Source organism: Rattus norvegicus, chromosome 5, assembly GCF_036323735.1.
Source record: "Rattus norvegicus strain BN/NHsdMcwi chromosome 5, GRCr8, whole genome shotgun sequence".
NCBI lineage: Eukaryota > Metazoa > Chordata > Mammalia > Rodentia > Muridae > Rattus > Rattus norvegicus.
This window is the reverse complement of record NC_086023.1, coordinates 114,642,203-114,669,241: the sequence shown is the minus strand read 5'-3', so window position 1 is coordinate 114,669,241 and position 27,039 is coordinate 114,642,203. Positions and strand designations below refer to the sequence as shown.

The 27,039-nt window shown below is 38.8% G+C and overlaps 1 protein-coding gene and 1 non-coding gene across 5 annotated transcripts in view; both read right to left on the bottom strand.

The window, feature by feature from the left end:
* Ift74 (intraflagellar transport 74) overlaps nucleotides 1–27,039 on the bottom strand; it is a 103,476-nt gene that overhangs the window by 10,340 nt on the left and 66,097 nt on the right. For all 4 annotated transcript variants that reach the window (XM_017593367.3, NM_001007001.1, XM_063287637.1 and 1 more), the window contains 5 exons: nucleotides 24,932–24,972; nucleotides 16,879–16,958; nucleotides 5,189–5,242; nucleotides 4,216–4,313; nucleotides 3,569–3,695 (listed from right to left, as the gene is read on the bottom strand). In XM_017593367.3, the coding sequence (XP_017448856.1) occupies nucleotides 3,569–3,695; nucleotides 4,216–4,313; nucleotides 5,189–5,242; nucleotides 16,879–16,958; nucleotides 24,932–24,972 (400 nt within the window). The remainder of the gene's footprint in view (nucleotides 1–3,568; nucleotides 3,696–4,215; nucleotides 4,314–5,188; nucleotides 5,243–16,878; nucleotides 16,959–24,931; nucleotides 24,973–27,039) is intronic.
* Mir872 (microRNA 872) lies at nucleotides 14,339–14,419 on the bottom strand. Its single transcript, NR_032256.1, has one exon. It is a non-coding gene; the product is annotated as a microRNA 872 (primary transcript).

The window sequence follows — 27,039 nt, the reverse complement described above, 5'->3', positions numbered from 1 at the left end:
CAAAGCCATGAAGGTATGTAAGAAATAGAGTCTCCTAATCACTGACTTTGTTTCCTGGTATTTTTAGTTGCCTTTACAAACTGTTTTTCAATGGCTGAGGCACCAAGATAACTTAAATGAGGAAAAAGCTTGTTGAATTAACATCAGCCTTAGATAAGTGACTACATAGGTGAATTAATGTAATTTCTTGGTTTACAGAGAAGAGGAAAGGTTTTTAAATGCTCAAACAAGCCCAAGAACCTAAAAATAGCAATTTGAAGAGATTTGTAGACTAATGCATTTCACAGAATTATGCACATCATCAACAGAGAAGCAATCTAAGTATTGATGAGTGGATAAAACACCTACAATGCTAGGCAAAATAAACCAGTCCCAACATCATGACCACATTTCTTTCTTTGGTTTTTTATTGAATTTGTTATTTACATTTCAAATGTTATTCCCTTTCTAGGTTTCCCAGACATAAGCCCTGTATCTAATCCCCCTCTCCTTCTCCTTTTTTTTTTTTCATCTTTATTAACTTGAGTATTTCTTATTTACATTTCGATTGTTATTCCCTTTCCCAGTTTCTGGGCCAACATCCCCCTAATCCCTCCCCCTCCCCTTCTCTATGGGTGTTCCTCTCCCCATCCTCCCCCCATTACCACCCTCCCCACAACAATCACATTCACTGGGAGTTCAGTCTTGGCAGGACCAAGGTCTTCCCCTTCCACTGGTGCTCTTACTAGGCTATTTATTGCTACCTATGAGGTTGGAGCCCAGGGTCAGTCCATGTATAGTCTTTGGGTAGTGGCTTAGTCCCTGGAAGCTCTGGTTGCTTGGCATTGTTGTTCATATGGGGTCTCAAGTTCCTTCAAGCTCTTTCAGTCCTTTCTAAGATTCCTTCAACGGTAGTCCTGTTCTCAGTTCAGTGCTTTAATGATGGCATTAGCTTATGTATTTGCTGTATTCTGGCTGTGTCTCTCAGGAGAGATCTATATCCAGTTCCTGTCAGCCTGCACTTCTTTGCTTCATCCATCTTATCTGGTTTGGTGGCTGAATATGTATGGGCCACATGTGGGGCAGGCTCTGAATGGGTGTTCCTTCAGCCTCTGTTCTAAACTTTGCCTCCCTATTCCCTCCCAAGGGTATTCTTGTTCCCCTTTTAAAGAAGGAGCGAAGCATTCGAATTTTGGTCATCCTTCTTGAGTCCAATTTTCTGAGGAACCTCCAGACTGATTTCCAGAGTAGTTGTACCAGTCTGCAATCCCACCAACAATGGAGGAGTGTTCCTCTTTCTCTACATCCTCGCCAGCATTTGCTGTCACCTGAGTTTTTGATCTTAGCCATTCTCACTGGCGTGAGGTGAAATCTCAGGGTTGTTTTGATTTGCATTTCCCTTATGACTAAAGATGAACATTTAGGTGTTTCTCAGCCATTCAGCATTCCTCAGCTGTGAATTCTTTGTTTAGGTCTGAATCCTATTTTTAATAGGGTTATTTGTCTCCCTGCAGTCTAACTTCTTGAGTTCTTTGTATATTTTGGATATAAGCCCTCTATCTGTTGTTGGATTGGTAAAGATCTTTTCCCAATCTGTTGGTTGCCTTTTATCCTAACAACAGTGTCCTTTGCCTTACAGAAGCTTTGCAGTTTTATGAGATCCCATTTGTCGATTCTTGATCTTAGAGCATAAGCCATTGGTGTTTTGTTCAGGAAATTTTCTCCAGTGCCAATGTGTTTGAGATGCTTCCCCACTTTTTCTTCTATTAGTTTGAGTGTATCTGGTTTGATGTGGAGGTCCTTGATCCACTTGGACTTAAGCTTTGTACAGGGTGATAAGCATAGACCGATCTGCATTCTTCTACCTGCAACCAGGAGGGCCTGTGCCGCCTTTTCCCGGAGCCCCCGTGCACCAGGATCCCAGATAGCGTTAGGTGTTTTCCTCTGGAGTCAGAAATGTGGGCAGAATGTAGTCTCTTCTGGCTTCCTAGGCATGTCTGCCCCTCTGAAGGTTTAGCTCTCCCTCCCTCAGGATTTGGGTGCAGAGAGCAGGTCCCTTCAGATCCGGGCGGTGTGTGGACTGCAGGAGACCTGCTGCTTGAGTGCCCCTCTCCTTCTTCTATAAGGGTGTTCCCCTCCCCAACAACTCTCTCTACCCTCCCTGATATTCCCCTACACTGGGTGATCCAGCCTTGGCAGGACCAAGAGCTTCTCCTTCCATTGGTGCCCAACAAGGCCATCCTCTGCTACATATGCAGTTCGAGCCAAGGGTCTGTCCATGTATAGTCTTTGGGTAGTGGTTTAATCCCTTGGAGCTCTGGTTGATTGGCATTCTTGTTCTTATAGGATTGCAAGCCCCTTCAGCTCTTTCGATCCTTTCTCTAATTCCTCCAATGGGGATCACGTTCTCAGTTCAATGGTTTGCTGCTAGCATTCGCCTCTGTATTTGACATGTTATGCCTGTACCTCTCAGGAGACAGCTATTATCAGGCTCCTGTCAGCATGCACTTCTTAGCTTCATCAATCTTGACTAGTTTTGGTGGCTGTATATATATATGGACTGTATACCCATGTGGGGTAGGCTCTGAATAATGTACAACTAAAATGGCTACCATTTTATAGAATACAGATTGGTATATCAATTTCTGGGATACATTAGTTAACAAAACTAAAATTCACCTGTCATTCTTCAGGTTTTAAAGTATGATGACAAAATGATTGCAATTAGGCATGTTTCTTAGTTGCATGCCATTTTCCTTGGTCAGTGCTGTGCTATTTCATCATCACTGGCTCTCAGATGCTGTGCTAATTTTAACGATTGACCTGATATTTGACCACGATGGCTTTCCACACTCATGTCTATAAAATCATTACTTCACTGCCTTATAACTGTCCTTCTACCAGGATGAAAGTTCCCTGAGGAAACAGATCTGACCTTTTTTTTTTAAAAGAAAAAACTCGAATACTGAGAACGTCTCTCCCTGACCAAACTCGTCAGTCACTGAACTCTTTTCATTTAAGCCTCACTGTAAGAACTGACTGCTTAACCTCATAATCACATTGCCTACTAGAAGCCAGGCCGTGGCTACTACCAAGCACTGGGAAAGAACATCATACTACATATACTGCATGTCATTACCCTGCAAAAAGACCAAACTTCAAAGCCTGAAACTGAATTCCTAGTTCTGTATGTCACTCTGTACCACTGTAAAGTTACAGATCATGGCCTGGGAATGCAGGCTTGTAGTAGAGCAGCTCGCTAGCACCACACATACATACAGACACAAAATGTACATGAAATTTTCATAAGCTAGGAATGGTCTGTATTCGCTAAGTGCAGTTAAATGAATGAGAATATGCCAATGTCATACTAGTAAGCTCCTGGGTGATATCGTATGGAATTCTCAAATCGCCAATGACAGGGGTAACAGGCACTCATCAATTCAATCCTCCCTTATGAGACTTTCAAAAGAACTCCAAAAAGAATGAAGGTGAGTTTTTGAAGTTCCAATTTGTTAGAGAGAGAGAGAGAGAGAGAGAGAGAGAGAGAGAGAGAGAGAGAATATAAACTCTTAGCCACTGTCCTTACCTGAGGTCAAATTCCTAGCTGTTGTCTGTGACTTCTGCATTTCAGTTGATTTAAAACTGAGGTCATCCTGCATCATCTTTAGCTCTTGGTTGGTGATGGAGGATATCTGTTTCATACGATTTATATTCTGTATTTGCAGAGAAATAAACAGAATATTTAGTTTTCCTATAAAACCACCACAAAACACAAAGGACATGATGCTTTGAATAGTTATTTTCCTTCTTAGCATAATACATAGCAGACTATCAATAAACACTTTTTGAAAACTTGAAATGTTCATTACGTATATCTATAAGAAATATTTACCATATAAATTACAGTGTAAATACATTAACATCTTATAAAATAATGTCTATGTTTTAGAATTTTATTAGTAAATTCAGATAAATTATCAATAGAAGAAAATATTAAATTTTATTCTAATCACAGCTTCATTTACTGATTAACACTGATCACGTACATCCCATCCTTCCCCGCATTATCCTAATTAGCTAAAATTTTCCTACAGAGATTAACATTAATAGCTTGAAGAAACATGAAGGGAATTTAAAGTACGCAGTCTAAGTGGGTAAATATAACACTGAGTCTTCCACTTTTATACTGCTATTGGGACAATCAGAACACCAAGACCAGCACACAGCACTCACCCGACTGCAATGCTCTAAGAGTGTGATGATGCTGGTTTCTATCTGTGCCTTCCGCTCTAGTTCCTGATTCTTCGTTTCCTCAAAAGTCTCTATAAAAGCTGCCAATTGGAAACATGGTAAGACAGACTACTGTTGACAGACAGTAAATAAACTTAGCTTTAGAACTTCAGACTATTTTCTAGAAATCCCAAGTAAATATAAAATTTAAACTATTATCCTACTCTACTTTCAAGTACTTAAAGTCTGTTATGACTCTGATATAAGTAAATTAGAGAGTTATTTATATGTGCTCAAAAGAAATAACTGATCCCATAAAGATCAGAAAAACTACTTCCTTGATACAGCTATATTGTTAATGCTTACAGTTGGCCAGTGGTCTTATTTCTGAGATTAGTATTACTAAATACCTATCTATCTGAAAATGCCTTTTTATTAAATTAATCAAATAATGGCTTAATCACAAAATAAATTTTATTACTTTTTCAGATTATAAACAAATATAATAAGAAATTACCCATTTGTATGACCTAAACTCATATATATATATATACTTTACTCTTATTTGCATTCTTTAATTATTCCTATGGAACTTCCAAAATTAAAAATAAGTATTTAAATTTTATAATTAGTAAGAGAATGGCATCAACACTGCATGCATTTGCTAATGTGTTTCCATTGTAATTTTTGTACCAATTCTTTTTTTGTAACTCAATAGTGTAGCATATATTTTCTAATTAAAAAAACCCACATATGTATAGCAGTCTAATTTGCAAGTTATATGATACTATAATAGATAATGATCTGATAACACTTCAAATGGGAGGAAAAAAAATTTCAGGTTACAGAACCCATTCACTCAAAACCAAATTTTTAGAATATCATTTTTTCTAAGTGGTTCAATGTGGCAAATGTCCTCAGTGCCTTGTACAAATAAGTAGCAATCTAATATTTACTTTATAAGATCACCACTTACCATCCATATTTTCTTCCCTTTTTTTAAGCTCCTTGTATTTTTGATTCATTTCACCTATAAAAATGCAAAACACTAATTTTTAAAATTCTAATCATAATATTCTAATGTATAAGTATTTCTTGGGTTCTCTTTATGCTATTAGCCACTGAATATTTGATAGTGTCTAGTAGAATTTTAATTTGGAGAAATGTGCTTGGATTTACTTTAACACTCTTTTAAACCACTACTTGTGCTTTTACAAGTGGGAAAACATTCTTCTGACTGGAACAAACTTTTCATTCCAAACCTGAAGCTCTTCAGTTTCAGTGACAGGAAAGAGAAGTTCTCAAGCAAGTCTACCCCATCTTTGAAAATTTTGTAGCAAGCACAATAGCAGCATTTCTTACCTAACAAGGCTTAGAATCTAAGAATTTAACATGTTATGATAAAAATACTAAGAAATGTACAACCAAGCTAATTCAAGTAATGTGGAAAATTTTCCCTAATATTCATGCTACATTATAAAGAATGAAGAAGAATCACTTAGATATGGGAAAAAAAGAAATATCAAAACATTTTCCTGTAATTCGATGGAAGTTAGTAAATGTTTATCTCAGGTATGAAGAGCCAGTGTGAAGGCTGGAGAGATGGCTCTGACTGCTCTTCAGAGGTCCTGAGTTACATAAAGAGCCAGAGTGAATAGATTGAGGTAAGAGAGAAACTGAAGATAATTCTCAAGATTCTTAGGAGACTTGAAAAGACAGCTGCATTAACTGCAAATGGGGGCAGAGTGATGAAGACGTTGCATACAGAAATGTTGAACATACTCAGTTTAATGAATATGAAAATCATGTCTGAACAGACAAAAAGCCAAACCAAAAGGACATCTCTGACATAGCGAGCCCCACAAAGGAACCATTCGTCATGATGGTAGGTGATCATTGTGATCATGTGATAATAGGGTTTCACCATAACAAACATTGAGCTATGGAAGTACAGAGACATTCTCAATGTAAGACGTTACAACTCCATGTACCCAGGGCACCAAGTACAGAAAACACAAATACAGAGCTTGCTTCAACCCGCTTTCTTCAGGACAGTCAGTCCTCACTTCCTAGAAAAACTAAGGATGGAAGAGATGGAAAGAACAGCAAGCTATTCCTAAAGGGATTGAGTCTTAGTTAAAATCTAGCATTAAAAAGGACACTCAAGAACAATAGCTAATAGGAGTGGGTCTTCCCACCTCAACTTAATCCCTCATAAGTGTACCCTGAAAGCTTTTGGGGTAGTTTTAGATATAGTCAACAGTCAAAACCCAGGCTGGTATGGGCTTGGTAAGGGTGTTTCAAATACTAAAATCTCTAAATCGGTAAGTATTAAATTATTGCTCCAAAGACCTCACTACCTGTAAGAAAAACAAAACAACTCTGTAGAAGTTCGTCTGGACAAAGTATTTAATTTAGAATCCAGCTTAGTAGTGCTTGGGGCATAGCAAATATAACATAAGGCCCTCAATTATTTTCCAAAGCAGTGCTTATCAAACATTAGTATGAATTTTGGCTACTATAGAAAACGCTGAGCACTATCCTCACGGTTTCAGGCTGAAGTTCAGATAGTACCTCAGAATCTGCATTCCTGGTCAGTTTCCCTCTGCTGAGATAGCGCGACTCTGACTTTTTGAAAAACAGTCTTGCTAGGCCAATATCCACATTAAACAATGAGTTGCTCTTCCTTGATTTACACTAAGAATCCATAGGCTAATAATGCTAAGTGCCATTTGAACAAATAAATACTGAGAGGAAAATGCTTTCTAAGATATGATTGTGGAAATAATCGGACAAAATACTAAAGTTTCAACTTATAAGGTAACTGAATTCATGATAATGCTTACAATGGACATGTGAGAAGTTTTGTATTACTACTCTATCTCAATCTCTCTCTCTCTCTCTCTCTCTCTCACACACACACACACACACACACACACACACACAAACAAGTCATCTGGATGTAAAATAAATAAATGGGATTTGTTTTAAATATGAAGAAAATGAGGTTGGATTGAGTGCAGCTAAAGAGCATGTCCGAGATCAAACAGTTAAAGTAGCACTGTGTGGACTCAGGTCAAGGCATGTTTAGTTGTAGGAAAATATTCTGCCTTAACTTTTTATCTTAACTGTATACCACTACTAAGATAAGACTCCTAAAGCAAAATTTATAAATTATCTGTATAAGAAATGTCTTTTCACAGGAAGACTAACAGAGTTAGTCAACTAACCTGGACCTTTGGGCGCTCTCAGAGACTGAACCACCATAATGTATTATACCCAGATATGCATCTTGGTCTTCATGTAGGTTCTGAACAACTGAAATGGGGCTATCCCTAAAGCTGTTTCCTATCTGTGAAATGTTCTTCTACTGGGCTGCCTTGCCTGGTCTCAGTGGGGGAGGATGTGCCTAGCCCTGCAGAGACTTGATGTGCCAGGGTAAGGGGAATACACAGAGGGGGATTCTCCCCCTCAGGGGAGAAGGGGCTATGGGAGGAAGGATTGTGGGAGGGGAAACTGGGAGGGGGAACATGCACCTTCACTGCATGTAAGGTGAATAAATAAATTTTTAAAAAATGAAAAAAAAAGTGATTTTACAGAGACATGGCTACACAAAAAGACTATCCCTACAGGCAAACTAAGTATATTTTGATAAAATCCAAACCTGGGGTAATACTGGATTCTACAAATGAAGGCACAATTTTTAGTAACTATGCTCAAACGTTCATCTTGGGAAAGTGTGTAATGTTACTACTGTTCTTTGTTAAGTGTGCATGTCAATGCTATCCTACACAAACAGATTCTCAGAGAACTAGCCCCACCTTATGGATATTGGTAAAACTGCACATTTGGGTCCTTGTCCACAGGCTAGAGTTTTTCTCATGGAAGGGGTAGATTACTTCAACAAGAACTAGGACATGCTTACATTGGTGATAAAACAATGTCTACATACTGCTTTCATTGTAGGAAATGGCTCAAGTAGGAAATGGCTCAATCGTTGTGAGAAATTAACAAAATTAAAGGTAATAACTGGTTTATTCTGGCTAAAACTTATAAAAATTTATTCTGTATAATACTCAGGAATGTATATGGATACCTATGAAATCACTATTTTTTTTTTCTTTGTTTTTACTTAGGATCTAACTATGTAGTTCTGGTTGTCCACAAACTCACTTTTGAAGACCAGACTGGCCTTGAACTTGAACTCACTTGCCTCTGCTTCTCAAGTGCTGAGATCAAAGGCATATGCCACCATGCATGGTCTTGTATCAGTGTTTTTGATAACAAATAATTAGAAATACCTTTACTGTTAATGCTGAGACATTGTGTAGTACCCTGTATACACTGTACTCTATAGTACAGAATATTTACAGTCACGACTATGATAGCAGCTAACAGCTGTCACAGTGCTCAATATGTACCAGGCACCATTCTCGAGCCTTCAGCGTCTAACTGTAATGGTAATGGTACATGCTCGTGTATGTTTATGTTTCTGTGGCTTGAGTATGAAATAGCCTGATCAGCTCATATGTTTAGACATTTGTTCCCAGCTAGTAACACTGAGCATTTGTAGAATCTTTGGGAGGTAAAGATGTACCCAAAGAAATAAGTACACCAGGAGCAGGGTTCTAGGTTTTATAGCCTAGTCCTAGTTCATTGTAGCTCTCAGCTTTCCGTATGAGGATAAAATGTGATTTCTCTGCTACTTGACTGCCAAGCTAGCTTTATTCCATGTTCCTACGAGCGTAACTAGAGCATTCCCCTCTCAAACTAGAAACCAAAAATCAACACTTTCTTCCTTAAGTTGCTTTCCTTGGGATATTTTATTGCAGCAACAGAAAGGAAACCAAACAATGGTTAAATGAAAATACTCAAGCTGAAAAGAACTATATAGTTTTACTTCATTTAAAAATGTTTGTAAACTTGTAGTGAATCTTACTAAAGACTAATCATGAACAATGATCACCTCAGAAGACTCAGATGAATTTGGAAAGACAGGTTTTGATTTCATATGCTTTTCTATAGTTTGAATTCATTACATCAAATATATATCAGATAGATTCATCAGGGTCTTGCTCCATTGCTCAGGTTCCCCACTGACTCCTGGCCCCATGCTATCCTCCAGCCTAGCTTCTTCCAACCTAGCCTTCTGAGAAGCTGAGACTACAGGGGCACGTCATCGCACTCAGGTTGGGCACTCTGCTTTGTCTGTGACAGGGTTTCCTTTGTAGCCCAAATCTGTTTCTTGAATTTGAAATCTTTTTTTTTTTTATTAACTTGAGTATTTCTTATATACATTTCAAGTGTTATTCCCTTTCCCGGTTTCCGGGCAAACATCCCCCTCCCCCCTCCCTTTCCTTATGGGTGTTCCCCTCCCAACCCTCCCCCCATTGCCGCCCTCCCCCCATAGTCTAGTTCACTGGGGGTTCAGTCTTAGCAGGACCCAGGGCTTCCCCTTCCACTGGTGCTCTTACTAGGCTATTCATTGCTACCTATGGGGTCAGAGTCCAGGGTCAGTCCATGTATAGTCTTTAGGTAGTGGCTTAGTCCCTGGAAGCTCTGGTTGCTTGACATTGTTGTACTTTTGGGGTCTCGAGCCCCTTCAAGCTCTTCCAGTTCTTTCTCTGATTCCTTCAACGGGGGCCTATTCTCAGTTCAGTGGTTTGCTGCTGGCATTCGCCTCTGTATTTGCTGTATTCTGGCTGTGTCTCTCAGGAGCGATCTACATCCGGTTCCTGTAGGCCTGCACTTCTTTGCTTCGTCCAACTTCTCTAATTGGATGGCTGTATATGTATGGGTCATATGTGGGGCAGGCTCTGAATGGGTGTTCCTTCAGTCTCTGTTTTAGTCTTTGCCTCTCCCTTGAATTTGAAATCTTGATTGCCTCTAACATCTGGTAGGATTATAGGCATTTGCTACCACATTATAGTAAATAATAATAATAATAATAATAATAATAATAATAATAATAATATTTAAGAACAGAAAAGGGTGACTGAGGCCAACTGAAAAGTCAATAAAAGTGTGTGAGAATGATTATTTGAAATAAAACACACAAACATACGTCTACAAAAAAAAAACACTTTAAAAACAGTAAAAAAAGCACGCACAAAGTGACTGAACTCTTAAAAGATTCTAGGTCAATTTTGTAACTAGCAAAGATGATAGCTTGAACGCACACTTCTTTCCTGGGACTCAATATATGTATCAGGCTGGCTTCCAGCTCAGAGACCTGTCTGCCTCTACCTCCTAAGAGTCAGGATTAAAGGTGTGTACCACCACGGCCAGCTGAATACCCACTTCTAATACTGACTCTGTCCAAGCCCTCTTAAAACTACAATACAAAGTTGCTTTTTTGTTTGTTTGCTTGCATTTTAAAGTATAAGCTCCCAAGAAAGGGGAATAGGAGAAAAGACAGTAGAAATAAAAATTTGGAAATTTTGGAAAACACAAACAGATGATTAATTGATAATTAATTTATCTGAACTAAAAAAGCTTCAGCCTAAGCTAGCAATGAGTAAAGCTCAAAACCATATGGTTTTAAAAGACCCAGTAATTCTACACAGAAAGATAAATACTGTCTTCAGCATCTATTCCACAAAAAAACAAAAAAAAATTGGACATACATTATATGGTATAACACTTATTAACAGAATTTATTTAATGTAAATGAATAAAGATGAAAATAAAAGTCTGGTTTTAGGTTAAATGGACCAAGAAATATTACTATGAGGGACTAAACCACGAGACATAAACACTCACGTATTAATTTATAATAAAAATATTTCCTAGCAATTATTCTCCCCAAAGCACATGCCATTCATACCTGGTTTCCTTCCTTAGCACCAAGAGTTGGGGAGGAGAGAAAGACTATGAAATATAAACCTTGAGAGAAAAGGCTCTATTAATAACCTATTTTGCCTGTTTTATTATAGTCTTACCTGCTGTTGTCTTTCTCAAGGCAGCAATGCTTTTTCCACAGTTCCTTTGTTCATACAAAAGCAACGCTTTGAAAAGTAATCATTTGGTTCACACCTATGAGGCTGAATTACCAACATTACTGAGATTTTGAATGCATTGTGGGCTATGTAGCAAGCACTTGATTAGAAATAAAAAAGTAGCAATTAAAGGTGTGTTTATTTGGTGGTTCATGCTGTTCTAATCTTGAAAAGATTAGAAGGGCCACACTTCCCTATCCCTAAGTTTATATGTTATTCTGGAGAGAGGGAAAGTTTTCAAACCTTTCTGCTCTGCCTTTTGCTCACAGTTCTTACTGCCAACTTGGCAAAAGCAGCTAGCATAACCAACACAACTGCCTGAATCCTAAGCTGTCCTGAAACTTCCTCTTCCCAATTAACCAGCCAGTCCTTTAACATTCAGCATCACACATAATCTCAGAACACGGACAAAGCATAGACAAGTTCATTCCAGAATATACTATGCACAACCTAGTTCCTGTTCCCATGTAAAACATCATGAGCTTACACTTTACTATTTGCATTCCTACTGGCATCCTGTTCTTCTTAATTCCTACCAGAATTACAGTATTCCTGAAATGCTTTGAACCATTTCTTCAAACTTTTTAAAATCCCTCCTATAAGTCAGTTCCGAAGGCTTAAAGATCAAATACTAAGTTTAGTCACAGCCACAATATACTTCCGTGATATAAATTCTCTTTGGGGAACAATGGAGTAAAAAGGAACTTGAGACGCTATCTCAGGCTGTCCTTGTACTCAGTATGTTGGCCACGTTACCCTTGAATTTGCAGCAATCCTCCTTCTTCCTTATCCTCCTGGGAACTGGGATTATCAACTTGTACCAACACACCCAGCTAGGTGCCAGTTGTCTGTTAGTTTTGTATGTTTGTTTATTTGTTTTCTTTTACTTTCGGCATCAATTTAAGAGAGAAAAGATTTGTTTGACTCCTTTTTAGTAGTTTCTGTCCATCATGAAATGAATGCAGAGAGCAGAGCAGCGCACATCATGGGAATCACAAAGCAGAGAGAGAAAAATGTCTACACTACTTGGGTTCCCAGTCTATGGAATGTTGATACACACACTTCAGTTGACCTTATCCCCTAAATTAGTCATCACAGAAAACAATCTCATAGATAGGCTATTATGTGCTTTGTAAATCAGGTTGACAATCAAATTAACCTTCCCAGGTAAAAATGTAGATATAGACAAAAGTATCCACTTTATTAAAAAACATGAATACAGGGGTTGGGGATTTAGCTCGGTGGTAGAGCACTTGCCTAGCAAGCGCAAGGCCTTGGGTTCGGTCCCCAGCTCCGAAAAACAACACAAAACAAAACAAAACAAAACAAAACCAAAAAACAAAACCAAAAAACAAAAAAAAACCATGAATACAAAGTAGGGATACTATTGAACTTAATATTTCTTGAGAGTGCACACCTATATCCTAAAATGAGAGGACCCAAAGAACAGATTAGAGCTCAATTTTCACATTTATTTTACTGTGCAGTTCCTTCTTTCTTAAATGATGGATTGTTTGGGCTGTCCCACAAGCATCTACTTCCCAGACAGAGTGCTGATGGGCTAGATACTAAAGTGAGTTAAGGAATACCCCTGCCCTGAGGGCTTAGTTACATAGGCAACTGTAATACCTATTGTGCTCCAATAACTGGAGGACAGCTACTAATCTAAGCCTAGAAACTAGTTAGGGAAGGACGTTCAGAGTTATGTTGAGTAAGAGGATTCCAAGTTAAATCTTAAGGGCTATGGAGGGAAAGGGGAATGGGTAAGGATAGAGGGGAACATGATCTGGTACTGTGGTGGGGGGTACTAAAGCCCAGATGGTGAGCAGAATGAATGGAAACAGTCGACCTGGAGAGGAAAGAGGTTGGGGAGACCTTCTAGAATGTACCAGAGACCTGGGAAGTGAGAGATCCTCAGGACTCAAAGTGGGGAACCCTAGATGAAATGCTCTACAGTGGGGAGAGAGAATTTATTGAGCCCACCTCCCGCAGAAAGACAGGGCATCAAGTGAGGGATGGGGTTGCTATCCCACAGTCAATGCAGGGATGGAAATGGAGAGAAGCCTGAGGAAAAGGAGGTCCAGTGACAGGCCCAAAGTGGGATCCAGCTCAAGGGGAGGCCCCAAGACCTGACACCATTACTGAGGCTATGGGGCATTCACAAAAAGGGGCCTATCATGACTGCCCTCCAAAAGACCCAACAAGCAGCTGAAAAAGTCAGATGCAGATATGTGCACCTAACCAATGAACAGAAGCTGCTGACCTCTCTGATTGAATTAGGGAAAAGGTGGAAGAAGCTGAGGAGGAAGACAACCCTGTAAGAGGACAGCAGTATCAATTAACTTGGAACCCTGAGATCTCTCAGACACTGGATCACCAACCAGGCAGCATGTAACAGCTGAGATGAGGCCTCCAACACATATACAGCAAGGACTCCCGGGTTTAGGTTCAGTTAGAGAAGATGCACCTAACCCTCAAGAGACTAGAGGCCCCAGGGAGTTTAGAGGTCTGGTGGAGTAGGTGGGGTGGGGACATCTTGTGGAGACACAGGGGAGGTGTGGGGCGAGGAGGAGTATGGGATGTGGAACTGCTGGGGTCGTGGGGCACCAGGAGGGGAATAAAATCTGGAGTGTAAAAATGAATTAATTAAAAAATAATTTAGTCAGATGAACAGAAGAACAAACAAATAGAAGACAACAAAAGCAAATGGTTAGAGCATAAACTAATTGAATGAATGGTAATAAGGAGAAATATAAGGTAGCAGAAGTAGACTGTTATTATTAGATTACTACAGAATTGGGTATGATGGTTCATATCTGTAATCCCTGCTTTTGGAGGATGAGGTATGAGGATTGCTATGAAGCCACACTGGGCTATACAATAAATTCTAGATAAGCCTGAGCTACACTGTAAGACGTGGTTTAAAAGGGAGGCAGGGCCCAGAGATGACTATGGGATGAAATGGAAGCTGATGGAGTCAGACTACAGAACTAATATGAAATACAAATCTTGTGCATCATGGTGAACCATATTTAAGCAGGACAAGGATACCAGGACATAGTTTACACAAATCATTCTTACAGCATTATACTGGAAAAAGACTTAGAAGGGGCAAGAATGGAGGTGGGATAACCAGTTAGGAGGCTACTGCAATAGTTCAGGCAGAAAGTAATGAGGTCCTGAACTAACAAGTAACCTTCTAACAAGTTACCGTCTACACAACCCCCTGTGTTGTTGCAGTAATTAGGATGATCACAGCAGAGCAGTGATAATAATAATCACTGATGTATTAATATACTTACCTGTGATTACATACATATACATCTATCTTGATATATTTATATATGCTTATATGACCTATTATCACCATTACACAATTATGGATTATCTTATTCTACATTAATAAAAACAAATACTTGAAACAAAAAGAAAACAGAAACAAAAAACAAAGCATTGTGTATTCTATTTATCTTATAAGTTCAAATAATAAATTTTACCCCCACATGCATCATTTTAGGAGAATGAACTAAACACTATACATTGTAATTTAGGAATAAAATTATTTAGGATGCAATCTACAAATTTTCTAAAATAAAAACATCAGAGATGTCTCAAAATAGATCTACATATATGAAAAGCAACAGAAAGGAAATAACAGACAAAAGACACAAAATTGCACAAGAATCAATTGACAAGAATTACAACATTAGTATAAATATACTCTTTTTCCCCCTTAGATCTTTGTCACAGAGTTTCTCTGTTATGTATCCCTGGCTGTCCAGAAGCTCACTATATAATCTAGAGGAGCCTCAAACTCATTGAGACTCTCCTGTTTTTGTCTTTAGTGCTGGAATGTAAGATGTGTGCTACCATACCCAACAACAATGTGGTACATGCTTGAGGATCATGAAGAGTAGATCTGAGTGGCTCTCAATGAACATGTAAAGTAATGCACGTGCTAGCTTGACTGAGCCATCTAAATATATACATACTTCAGAACATGCTATAAACAGTAAGCATATATTCTTGTCAAAGAAAACAAAGAAGTAAATACATTTTAAAGTTATTATGACTTTAGCATTAATTTATTCTAAGTCTTTGTCACAAATGCCATTTAATACATAAACCTTAGTGAGATATTACCATGATACTCATTTCCCAAACTAGAAAACTAAAGCATAGTCAAGCTTACGTACCTAGTGTTTTTCTGCCTTTAGAAGTCTTATTAAAGCCAGAAGCAACCACGTATAAATATTACTATATGTTTCTACAACCATATTTTAATTTCAGAAATGAAATACTTTGAATCAGAAAGTCACGCTTATGCTTAGGCAGTGGACCTAAGATGCTGCCATCAGAAAACCTCTGGTTTAAGACTAGTTTTTACTACTAACTTGGAGAATTTAGCAAATTGCTAATTACTCTGCTCTTTCACAGTTGTAAATGGATTAGCTAGTATTCAAAGGTTTCTTACAGAGTGCTCTCTATTCAGGTAAGTAATGAGTCAACAAAACAAATATCACTTATATGATAACAAAAAGGCATGAATACTATCTTTAAAATCAAAGTAAAGGGCTGGAGAGATGGCTCAGCAGTTAAGAGCACTGGCTGCTCTTCCAGAGGACAGGAGTTCAATTCCCAGCACCCATATGGCACCTCACAACTGTCTGTGACTCCAATTCCAGGGGATTCAATACCCTCACACAAATATAGATGATTGATCGATAGATAGATAGATAGATAGATAGATAGACAGATGGATGAATGGATGGACGGAGACACACACGTATAAAACTACTATGCACATAAAGTAAATGAACAAAATGTTTAAAAATTTATTCAATAAATAAATATGTAAAAATCAAAGTAAAAACAAAGTTTAAGGATATTCTTTTCCCTACTGTGAATGTCTTTTATCACCCATTGATAAAAAAAATTCCTGCCTGATTTTCCTCCACAAACTGATAATATATAGTTGATACTGGTTAGTCCATGAACAAATTTATAAGTTTGAAGTTAAGCCTCCACTAACTAATAATATATAGTTGATCTTGGTTAGTCCATGAACAAATTCATTAGTTTGAAGTTAAGCCATGAACTCTTTAAATAGGGAACCTGTACCAAGAGTATCTGGTTGGGAATTACTATGCCCACACTTCTCCCATACACTGAATCTCTACCATTAAGACCCTTGGCTGGGAAAACACGAGTCAACAGTGCTTGCTCCCTCATAACTGAGCCCAACCAAGAAACCAAGTCTCTCTGGGCTGCTTGTGGTATTTATTACCTGTCTGTCATCTTCTCTATTAGAAAAAGAAAAAAAGAATCCTTTGAAAAGCTGGATAGTTATCTTACACAATCACTAGGTTATTTAAATTTTTTTTCTTCTTTTTTTCAGAACTGGGGACTGAACCCAGGGCCTAGCAAGCGCTCTACCACTGAGCTAAATCCCCAACCCTGGTTATTTAAATTTTTAATCAAGTAATTATTTTAACACTTTATAATACTCGGTATATACATTTCAGTTAACTAAAGTTAGGAGTATCATAGACTATTACATTTATTTAAATAATAAAACTTAAAAAGTCACTAACATAATTAATATGCATATGTCCAGATATATATTAATTGCATTTTTAAAACCTCAAAAATATACCAGAAACATTACCTTGGTGTTCCTCTAAATCCATGTCAAGTTGTCTAATCTCTTCACTAAACTGATTTATTTTTTCCTTTATATCTGTTAACCTGTTAAAAATATTATTGAACTTTAGAAGCAATACAGGAAAAATAATCATAATGAGCATGATCAAATCAAAAACTTTTCTACTACCAGAACATCATTAAAAAATTAAATATATCTAATGCAATGTGAGCAATTTCATAAGTCATGCATCTAGTGACTGAATTCTATTCTAAATATATGAAGAATTCATTTTATTCAATACCACCAATAATAAATTCATGAGAACACACAAAGGTCATTAATAAACACTTCTTCAAAGATGATATATACATGGCCAACAGCACATGAAAAGAAATTCAACACCATAAGCCATCAAGGAATTGCTAGTGAAAGCCAAAGAAAAATGCTACTTTACATCCATTGGCACTGCGGTAATGAAATCATTGGTGATAATAGTTTTTCTAAAAAGACAAATGATGCTAAGTGATGAAGATAATAAAAATGTGGACTCTCATACACTGCAGGCAGAAATGTAAAATGCCTGTTTGTATAGAAAATACAATGCCTAGTATGTAGCCATTTGATCTAGACTGGACTACGAATTTATAATGTAAAATATAAAGTACCACAAAACCCAGCAATTCCATTCCTGATTTTATATAGGAGAAGTAGAAATAAATGCCCATACAGAAGCCAGCTCACTGATGTTCATGTCAGTGTGATTCCTAATAGCCACAAAAGAGGGACAAGCAAAGCACTGAAAAAAAATATGATGGAATATTAATTGAAATTAAGAAACAATGAGCCTTCTGGTTGCTGCCCTCATGAAGAATGGAAACCCAGCTCTGAGGAGCGACTTCAGGCCCAAGACCAGAGGTAAGATCAATTTTTCTGCTACAGGTGACCTGCCTGGTGGACTCAGAACATAAAAAAGACAAAATTCCTCTGGGACTGGACACTTCTGGTTTCTAGCTGGGGCCTGAATCTCGCTGATCCCAAACCACAGCTGCCTGCTCCCAAACCCCCGAGAGAGAGAGAGAGAGAGAGAGAGAGAGAGAGAGAGAGAGAGAGAGAGAGAGAGAAGAGAGAGAGAGAGAGAGAGAGAGAGAGAGAGAACACGAGTGCGCTCATCGACCAGACAGGTTGGCACTCCTGAGACTGCAGGGCAAGAGAGACCACCAGTACTGCCCACCATTGCTCACATACCTGGCCCAAGAAGAAACTGTATAGGGCCTTTGGGAACAGGAAGATAAGGGCACTCAATCTGCAGGAGCCCTGTGCGGTCCAGACACCGCCCAGATCTGAAGGGACCCGGTCAAACAATTCCCTGCACACAAATCCCATGGGAGGGAAAGCTAGACTTTCAGAGGGGCAAACACTCCTGGGAAGCCAGAGGAGACTACACTCTGCACACATTTCTGACTCTAGAGGAAAACACCTACTGCCATCTGGGCCCCCTGTGCACAGGGTCCCGAGAGAAGGCGGGAGAGGAGCTTCTGGTTACTGACCTCACAGAGAGCTGAAATCCAGCCCCAAGAAGGGACTCCAGGCCTGAGACCAGAGATAACACCAACTTTTCTTCTCCAAGCGACCTGCCTGGGGGACTCAGGACAAAGGCCCACAGGAATAGCTGAAGACCAGTAGACAGGAAAGACTACACGCCCAAAAGCAGAACACTCTGTTCCCATAACTGGCTGAAAGAAAACAGGCAAAAAGGTCTACAGCACTCCTGACACACAGGCCTATAGGACGGTCTAGCCACGGTCAGAAATAGCAGAACAAGGTAACACCAGAGACAACCTGATGGTGAGAGGAAAGCGCAGGAACCCAAGCAAGAGAAGCCAAGACTACATGGCATCATCGGAGCCTGATTCTCCCACCAAAGCAAACACTGAATATCCAAACACACCAGAAAAGCAAGATCTAGATTTACAATCACATTTGATCATGAAGATGGAGGGCTTCAAGAAAGACATAAAGAACTCCCTTAGAGAAATGGAGGAAAACCTAAATAAACAAGCAGAAGCCTATACAGAGGAAATGCAAAAATTTCTGAAAGAATTATAGGAAAATACAATCAAACAGGTGAAGGAATTAAAAATGGAAATAGAAGCAATAAAGAAAGAACACACGGAAACAACCCTGGATATACAAAACCAAGGAAAGAGAAAATGAGCTGTAGATACAAGCATTACCAACAGAATACAAGAGATAGAAGAGAGAATCTCAGGAGCAGAAGATTCAATAGAAATCATCGACACAACTGTCAAAGATAATGGAAAATGGAAAAAGCTACTGGCCCAAGACATACAGAAAAACGAGGACACAATGAAAAGATCAAACCTAGGGATAATAGGTATAGAAGAGAGTGAAGACTCCCAACTCAAAGGACCAGTAAATATCTTCAACAAAATCATAGAAGAAAACTTCCCTAACCTAAAGAAAGAGATGCCCATAAACATACAAGAAGCCTACAGAACTCCAAATAGATTGGACCAGAAAAGAAACTCTTCCCGTCACATAACAGTCAAAACACCAAATGCACAAAACAAAGAAACAATATTAAAAGCAGTAAGGGAAAAAGGTCAAGTAACATATCGAGGCAGAACTATCAGAATCACACCAGACTTCTCGCCAGAGATTATGAAAGCCAGAAGATCCTGGACAGATGTCATACAGACCCTAAGAGAACACAAATGCCAGCCCAGGTTACTGTATCCAGCAAAACTCTCAATTAACATAGATGGAGAAACCAAGATATTCCATGACAAACCAAATATACACAATATCTTTCCACAAATCTAGTCCTACAAAGGATAATGGTAAAGCCCAACACAAAGAAGCCCAACACACTACACAAAGCAAGAAACTAATTGTTTTGCAACAAAACAAAGAGAAGACAAGCACAAACATAATCTCACATCCAAATATGAATATACCAGGAAGCAATATTCACTATTCCTTAATATCTCTCAACATCAATGGACTCAATTCCCCAATAAAAAGACACACATTAAAAAACTGGATACACAATGAGGACCCAGCACTCTGCTGCCTATAGGAAACACACCTCAGAGACAAAGACAGGCATTACCTCAGAGTGAAAGGCTGGAAAACAACTTTGCAAGCAAATGGTCTGAAGAAGCAAGCTGGAGTAGCCATTCTAATATTGAATAAAATCGATTTTCAACCAAAGGTCATCAAAAACAATAAGGAAGGACACTTCATATTCATCAAAGGAAAAGTCCACCAAGATGAACTCTCAATCCTAAATATCTATGCTCCAAATACAAAGGCACCTACCTACATGAAAGAAATCTTACTAAAGCTCAAAGCACACATTGCACCTCACACAATAATAGTAGGAGATTTCAACACCCCACTCTCATCAATGGACAGATCATGGAAACAGAAATTAAACAGAGACATAGACAGACTAAGAGAAGTCATGAACCAAATGGACTTAATAGATATTTATAGAACATTCTATCCTAAAGCAAAAGGATATACCTTCTTCTCAGCTCCTCATGGTACTTTCTCCAAAACTGACCATATAATTGGTCAAAAAACGGGCTTCAACAGATACAGAAAGATAGAAATAATGCCATGCGTGCTATCAGACCACCACGGCCTAAAGCTGGTCTTCAATAACAATAAGGGAAGAACGCCCACACATATGTGGAAGTTGAATAGTGCTCTACTCAATGATAACCTGGTCAAGGAAAAAATAAAGAAAGAAATTAAAGACTTCTTAGAATTTAATGAAAAAGAAAGTACAACATACCCAAATTTATGGGACACAATGAAAGCTGTGCTAAGAGGAAGACTCATAGCTCTGAGTCTCATAGCCTGCAGAAAGAAACAGGAGAGAGCATATGTCAGCAGCTTGACAGCACACCTAAAAGCTCTAGAACAAAAAGAAGCAAATACACCCAGGAGGAGTAGAAGGCAGGAAATAAGCAAACTCAGAGCTGAAATCAACCAAGTAGAAACAAAAAGGACCATAGAAAGAATCAACAGAACCAAAAGTTGGTTCTTTGAGAAATTCAACAATATAGATAAACCCTTAGCCAGACTAACCAGAGGACACAGAGAGTGTGTCCAAATTAACAAAAATCAGAAATGAAAAGGGAGACATAACTACAAATTCAGAGGAAATTCAAAGAATCATCAGATCCTACTTAAAAGCCTATATTGAAGAAAACTTGAAAATCTGGAGGAAACAGACAATTTCCTAGACAGATACCAGCTACCGAAGTTAAATCAGGAACAGATAAACCAGTTAAACAACCCCATAACTCCTAAAGAAATAGAAGCAGTCATTAAAAGTCTCCCAACCAAAAAGAGCCCAGGTCCAGACGGGTTCAGTGCAGAATTCTATCAGACCTTCATAGAAGACCTGATACCAATACTATCCAAACTATTACACAAAGTTGAAACAGACGGAGCGCTACCAAATTCCTTCTATGAAGCCACAATTACTCTTATACCTAAGCCACACAAAGACCCAACAAAGAAAGAGAATTTCAGACCAATTTCCATTATCAATATGGACGTAAAAATACTCAATAAAATTCTTGCAAACCCAATCCAAGAGCACATCAAAACAATCATCCACCATGATCAAGTAGGCTTCATCCCAGGCATGCAGGGATGGTTTAACATACGGAAAATCATCAACGTGATTCATTATATAAACAAACTGAAAGACAAAAAACCACATGATAATTTCATTAGATGCTGAGAAAGCATTTGACAAAATTCAACACCCCTTCATGATAAAAGTCCTGGAAAGAATAGGAATTCAAGGACCACACCTAAACATAGTAAAAGCCATATACAGCAAACCAGTTGCTAACATTAAACTAAATGGAGAGAAACTTGAAGCAATCCCACTAAAATCAGGGACTAGACAAGGCTGCCCACTCTCTCCCTACTTATTCAATATAGTTCTCGAACTCCTGGCCCGAGCAAATAGACAACAAAAGGAGATCAAAGGGATACAGATTGGAAAGCAAGAAGTCAAAATATCACTATTTGCAGATGATATGATAGTATATTTAAGTGATCCCAAAAGTTCCACCAGAGAACTACTAAAGCTGATAAATACCTTCAGCAAAGTGGCTGGGTATAAAATTAACTCAAATAAATCAGTAGCCTTCCTCTACACAAAAGAGAAACAAGCCGAGAAAGAAATTAGGGAAATGACACCCTTCATAATAGTCCCAAATAATATAAAATACCTTGATGTGACTTTAACCAAGCAAGTAAAAGATGTGTATGATAAGAACTTCAAGATTCTGAAGAAAGAAATTAAAGAAGACCTCAGAAGATGGAAAGATCTCCCATGCTCATGGATTGGCAGGATTAATATAGTAAAAATGGCCATTTTACCAAAAGCGATCTACAGATTCAATGCAATCTCCATCAAAATACCAATCCAACTCTTCAAAGAGTTAGACAGAACAATTTGCAAATTCATCTGGAATAACAAAAAACCCAGGATAGCTAAAACTGTCCTCAATAATAAAAGGACTTCTGGGGGAATCACTGTCCCTAAACTCAAGCAATATTACAGAGCAATAGTGATAAAAACTGCATGGTATTGGTACAGAGACAGACAGATAGACCAGTGGAATAGAATTGAAGACCCAGAAATGAACCCACACACACCTAATGGGCACTTGATTTTTGACAAAGGAGCCAAAACCAACCAATGGAAAAAAGATAGCATTTTCAGCAGATGGTGCTGGTTCAACTGGAGGTCAGCAAGTAGAAGAATGCAGATCGATCCATGCTTATCACCCTGTACAAAGCTTAAGTCCAAGTGGATCAAGGACCTCCATATCAAACCATATACACTCAAACTAACAGAAGAAAAAGTGGGGAAGCATCTCGAACACATGGGCACTGGAGAAAATTTCCTGAACAAAACACCAACGGCTTATGCTCTAAGATCAAGAATCGACAAATGGGATCTCATAAAACTGCAAAGCTTCTGTAAGGCAAAGGACACTGTTGTTAGGACAAAACGGCAACCAACAGATTGGGAAAAGATCTTTACCAATCCTACAACAGATAGAGGCCTTATATCCAAAATATACAAAGAAGTTAGACCGCAGGGAGACAAATAACCCTATTAAAAAATGGGGTTCAGACCTAAACAATGAATTCACAGCTGAGGATTACCAAATGGCTGAGAAACACCTAAAGAAATGTTCAACATCTTTAGTTATAAGGGAAATGCAAATCAAAACAACCCTGAGATTTCACCTCACACCAGTCAGAATGGCTAAGATCAAAAACTCAGGTGTCAGCAAATGCTGGCGAGGATGTAGAGAAAGAGGGACACTCCTCCACTGTTGGTGGGATTGCAGACTGGTACAACCATTCTGGAAAGCAGTCTGGAGGTTCCTCTGAACACTGGACATTTAACTACCTGAGGACCCAGCTATACCTCTCTTGGGCATATACCCAAAAGATTCCCCAACATATAACAAAGACACGAGCTCCACTCTGTTCACAGCAGCCTTATTTATAATAGCCAGAAAATGGAAAGAACCCAGATGCCCTTCAACAGAGGAATGGATATAGAAAATGTGGTACATCTACACAATGGAATACTACTCAGCTATCAAAAACAATGACTTTATGAAATTCATAGGCAAATGGATAGAACTGGAAAATATCATCCTGAGTGAGGTAACCCAATCACAGAAAAACATACATGGTATGCACTCATTGATAAGTGGATATTAGCCCAAATGCTCGAATTTCCCTAAATGCACAGAATACATGAAAATCAAGAAGGATGACCAAAATGCAGATGCTTCGCACCTTCTTTAAAAGGGGAACAAGAATACCTCGGGAGGGAATAGGGAGGCAACGTTTAGAACAGAGACAGAAGGAACATCCATTCAGAGCCTGCCCCACATGTGGCCCATACATATACAGCCACCAAACTAGATAAGATGGATGAAGCAAAGAAGTGCAGGCTGACAGGAACCGGATGTAGATCTCTCCTGAGAGACACAGCCAGAACATGGCAAATACAGAGGCGAATGCCAGCAGCAATCCACTGAACTGAGAACAGGACCCCTGTTGAAGGATTCAGAGAACAGACTGAAAGAGCTTGAAGGGGCTTGAAACCCCATATGAACAACAATGCCAAGCAACCAGAGCTTCCAGGGACTAAGCCACTACCCAAAGACTATACATGGACTGACCCTGGGCTCCAACTGCATAGGCAGCAATGAGTAGTCTAGTAAGGGCACCAGTGTCAGGGGAAGCCCTTGGTCCTGCCAAAACTGAATCCCCAGTGAACGTGTTCGTTGCGGGGAGGGCGGTAACGGGAGGAGGATGGGGAGTGGAAGCCCATATAGAAGGGGAGGGGAAAGGGTTAGGGGGATGTTGGCCTGGAAACAGGGAAGGGAATAAAAATTGAAATGTAAATAAGAAATACCCAATTTAATAAAGATGGAGAAAAAAACAACAACAACAACAACAACAACAACAACAACAACAACAAAAAAAAAACCAATGACATATTGATGAATACAGTACACCACAGATTAGCTTTGAAAATGCTAGGATAAATAAAACCACACTGTCACAAAGGACCAGCAACTGTTTGACTCCACATATGAAATACCTAGAATAGGCAAACAAGGAATGGAGGCCAGATCTCCAGTCTTACAGTGAAGGAAGGGGTAAGGAAAACAAGGGTTACAAGCTGTGGGATTTGGTTAGGATGACTCAACTGGGGGCACTGGTTGTCCAACTGTAAATCTAACAAGAGCTCTGTAGTGCACGCTTTAAAGATATAATGTATACAAGCTGTCTCTTGGTAAAGCTCTTTTTAAGAAGAAATTATAGTAGGCAATGACAAAGAATTAAAACCTGGAGATGGAAAGCTCGGTAAATATTAACATGTGAGCTACCTGAGAAATGACTAGCAAAGCATGTACTCTTATCACTTTAGGATGTAATCTGAAAGAACAACATATATAAAATGTCCTGGTTCAAAGATACTTACTGTCTCTCCATGCTGGCTATTTCCTGATTATCTTCTTTAACCTATATAAGCACAGAAAGAAAATATATTTAAAGAATAACTCATCTGAATAGGTTATCTGAAAGAGAACTTCACTAAGACACTATTAACAGATTCCTTTCTTCTTCCTCAAATATATACCTACTGTCCTGGCCAGTTTTATGACTCCTTCATACCAACTAGAGTCATCTGAGAGGAAATGTAAATTGGAAAAATGCCTCCACAAAAATCAGGCTATAAAGCCAGCTGTGGTTGCATAACCCTTTAATCCCAGAATTCAGGAGGCAGAGGCAGGTTTTGAGGCCAGTCTGGTCTACGTAATGAGTTCCAGGACAATCAGGGCTATATATAGAAACCTTATCTTCAAAATATTAAATTAGGGCTGGAGAGATGGCCCAGTTAGGTTAAGAGCACTGACTGCTCTTCCAGAGGACCTGAGTTTAATTCCCAGCAACCACATGGTGGCTCACAACCATCTGTAATGAGATCTGATGCCCTCTTCTGGTGTGTCTGAAGACAGCTACAGTGTACTTATATATAATAAAATAAATCTTAAAAAATAAATGAAAGGGGCTGGAGAGATGGCTCAGTGGTTAAGAGCACTGACTGCTTTTCCAGAGGTCATGAGTTCAATTCCCAGCAACCACATGGTGGCTCACAACCATCTGTAATGAGATCTGGTGCCCTCTTCTGGCCTGCAGTCACATATGCAGGCAGAATGTTGTACAAAAATAAATAAATAAATAAATAAATAAATCTTTAAAAAAAAAGAAAAAAGAAATGAAAGATAATTGAGGATTAATATACACACACATATATACATATTTGTAGATAGATATCTTCTATAAGATACAGAATTATACATATTCAAAATACTACATGGCATGGTATAAATTTACCTAAAAAGTTATTCATTGTTTTTCTGAAATTTAAGTTTACTGAGGCTTCCCAAATCTGGTAGTTGAATCCGTAGACATGGGGGAGCCTCAGAAATCCAACATACCTCCTGTTAGTTAACTGACTCATGTTGGAAGATATGTTAACCTGATAAGTGTCCTAGTTAGAGCTTATATTGATTGCTATGATGAAACACCATGACCAAAAGGAACTTAGGGAGAAAGGCTTATTTCACTTAGATTGCATATCATAATTCATCATCAAAAATTGCCAGACCAAGAACAAAACAGGACAAGAAATGTAAGGAGAAAAGCTTTTGCAGACGCCATGAACAATTAATTCTGCTCCCTGGCTTACTCCCCATGGCTTGCTCAGCCTGCATTCTTATGGAACGTAGAACCATCAGCCCATGGATGTTCCCATCCAGAATAGGCTAAGCCCTTCTGCATCAATCATCAATTTAAAAAAAAAATGCCTTGCACACTTGCCTATAGCCTGATTTGTTTTTTAGCTATTTATTTGCTCATTTGTTTGTTTAGAGACAGTGTGTTTCTGTAGCCCTAGATGTTCTAGAACTCACTGTCTAGACCAGGTTGTTTTCACACTTACAGACATCTACCTGCTTCTGTCTCCTATGTGTGTGCCACCAAGCCCTGCTTAAACTCAGATTTAACTAGCGATCTCTAGTTTTGCCTGTCTTTTCTTTGTAAAGAATGACTGAAGTTTTAGAATATTTTTAATTGTATTATATTTCAATTTGTATACTGTATGTGGGAGGGTTCACTATAGTGCAAGTGTGGAAGTCAGAGAACAACTTTCAGAAACTAGTATTCCTTCTACCATGTGGGTTTGTAGGATTAATCTCATGCCACCAGGCTTAGCAGCAAGTGCCTTTACCTGAGGAGACATCTCACAAACCAATATTTATACTTTAAGACCATTCTAGAAAGGTCGATTCTAAGAAGCTCTGAGTTGATCCATAAGGTTCCAAAACCCACTAGGCACACATACAAACACACGCACACGCACACACCCCCGCAAACATAAGAACCTCAAAGGAGTTCCAGGAGCAATCTCAACCCATATGAAGATACAGTTCTCCAAAGGGTCTTGGACACAGCACATCTCAGCATAAACAAGTTCACTGTAACTTAGAGCTAAATCAAAGCAGCCTAGAAGTCGTGGTAAAGCTG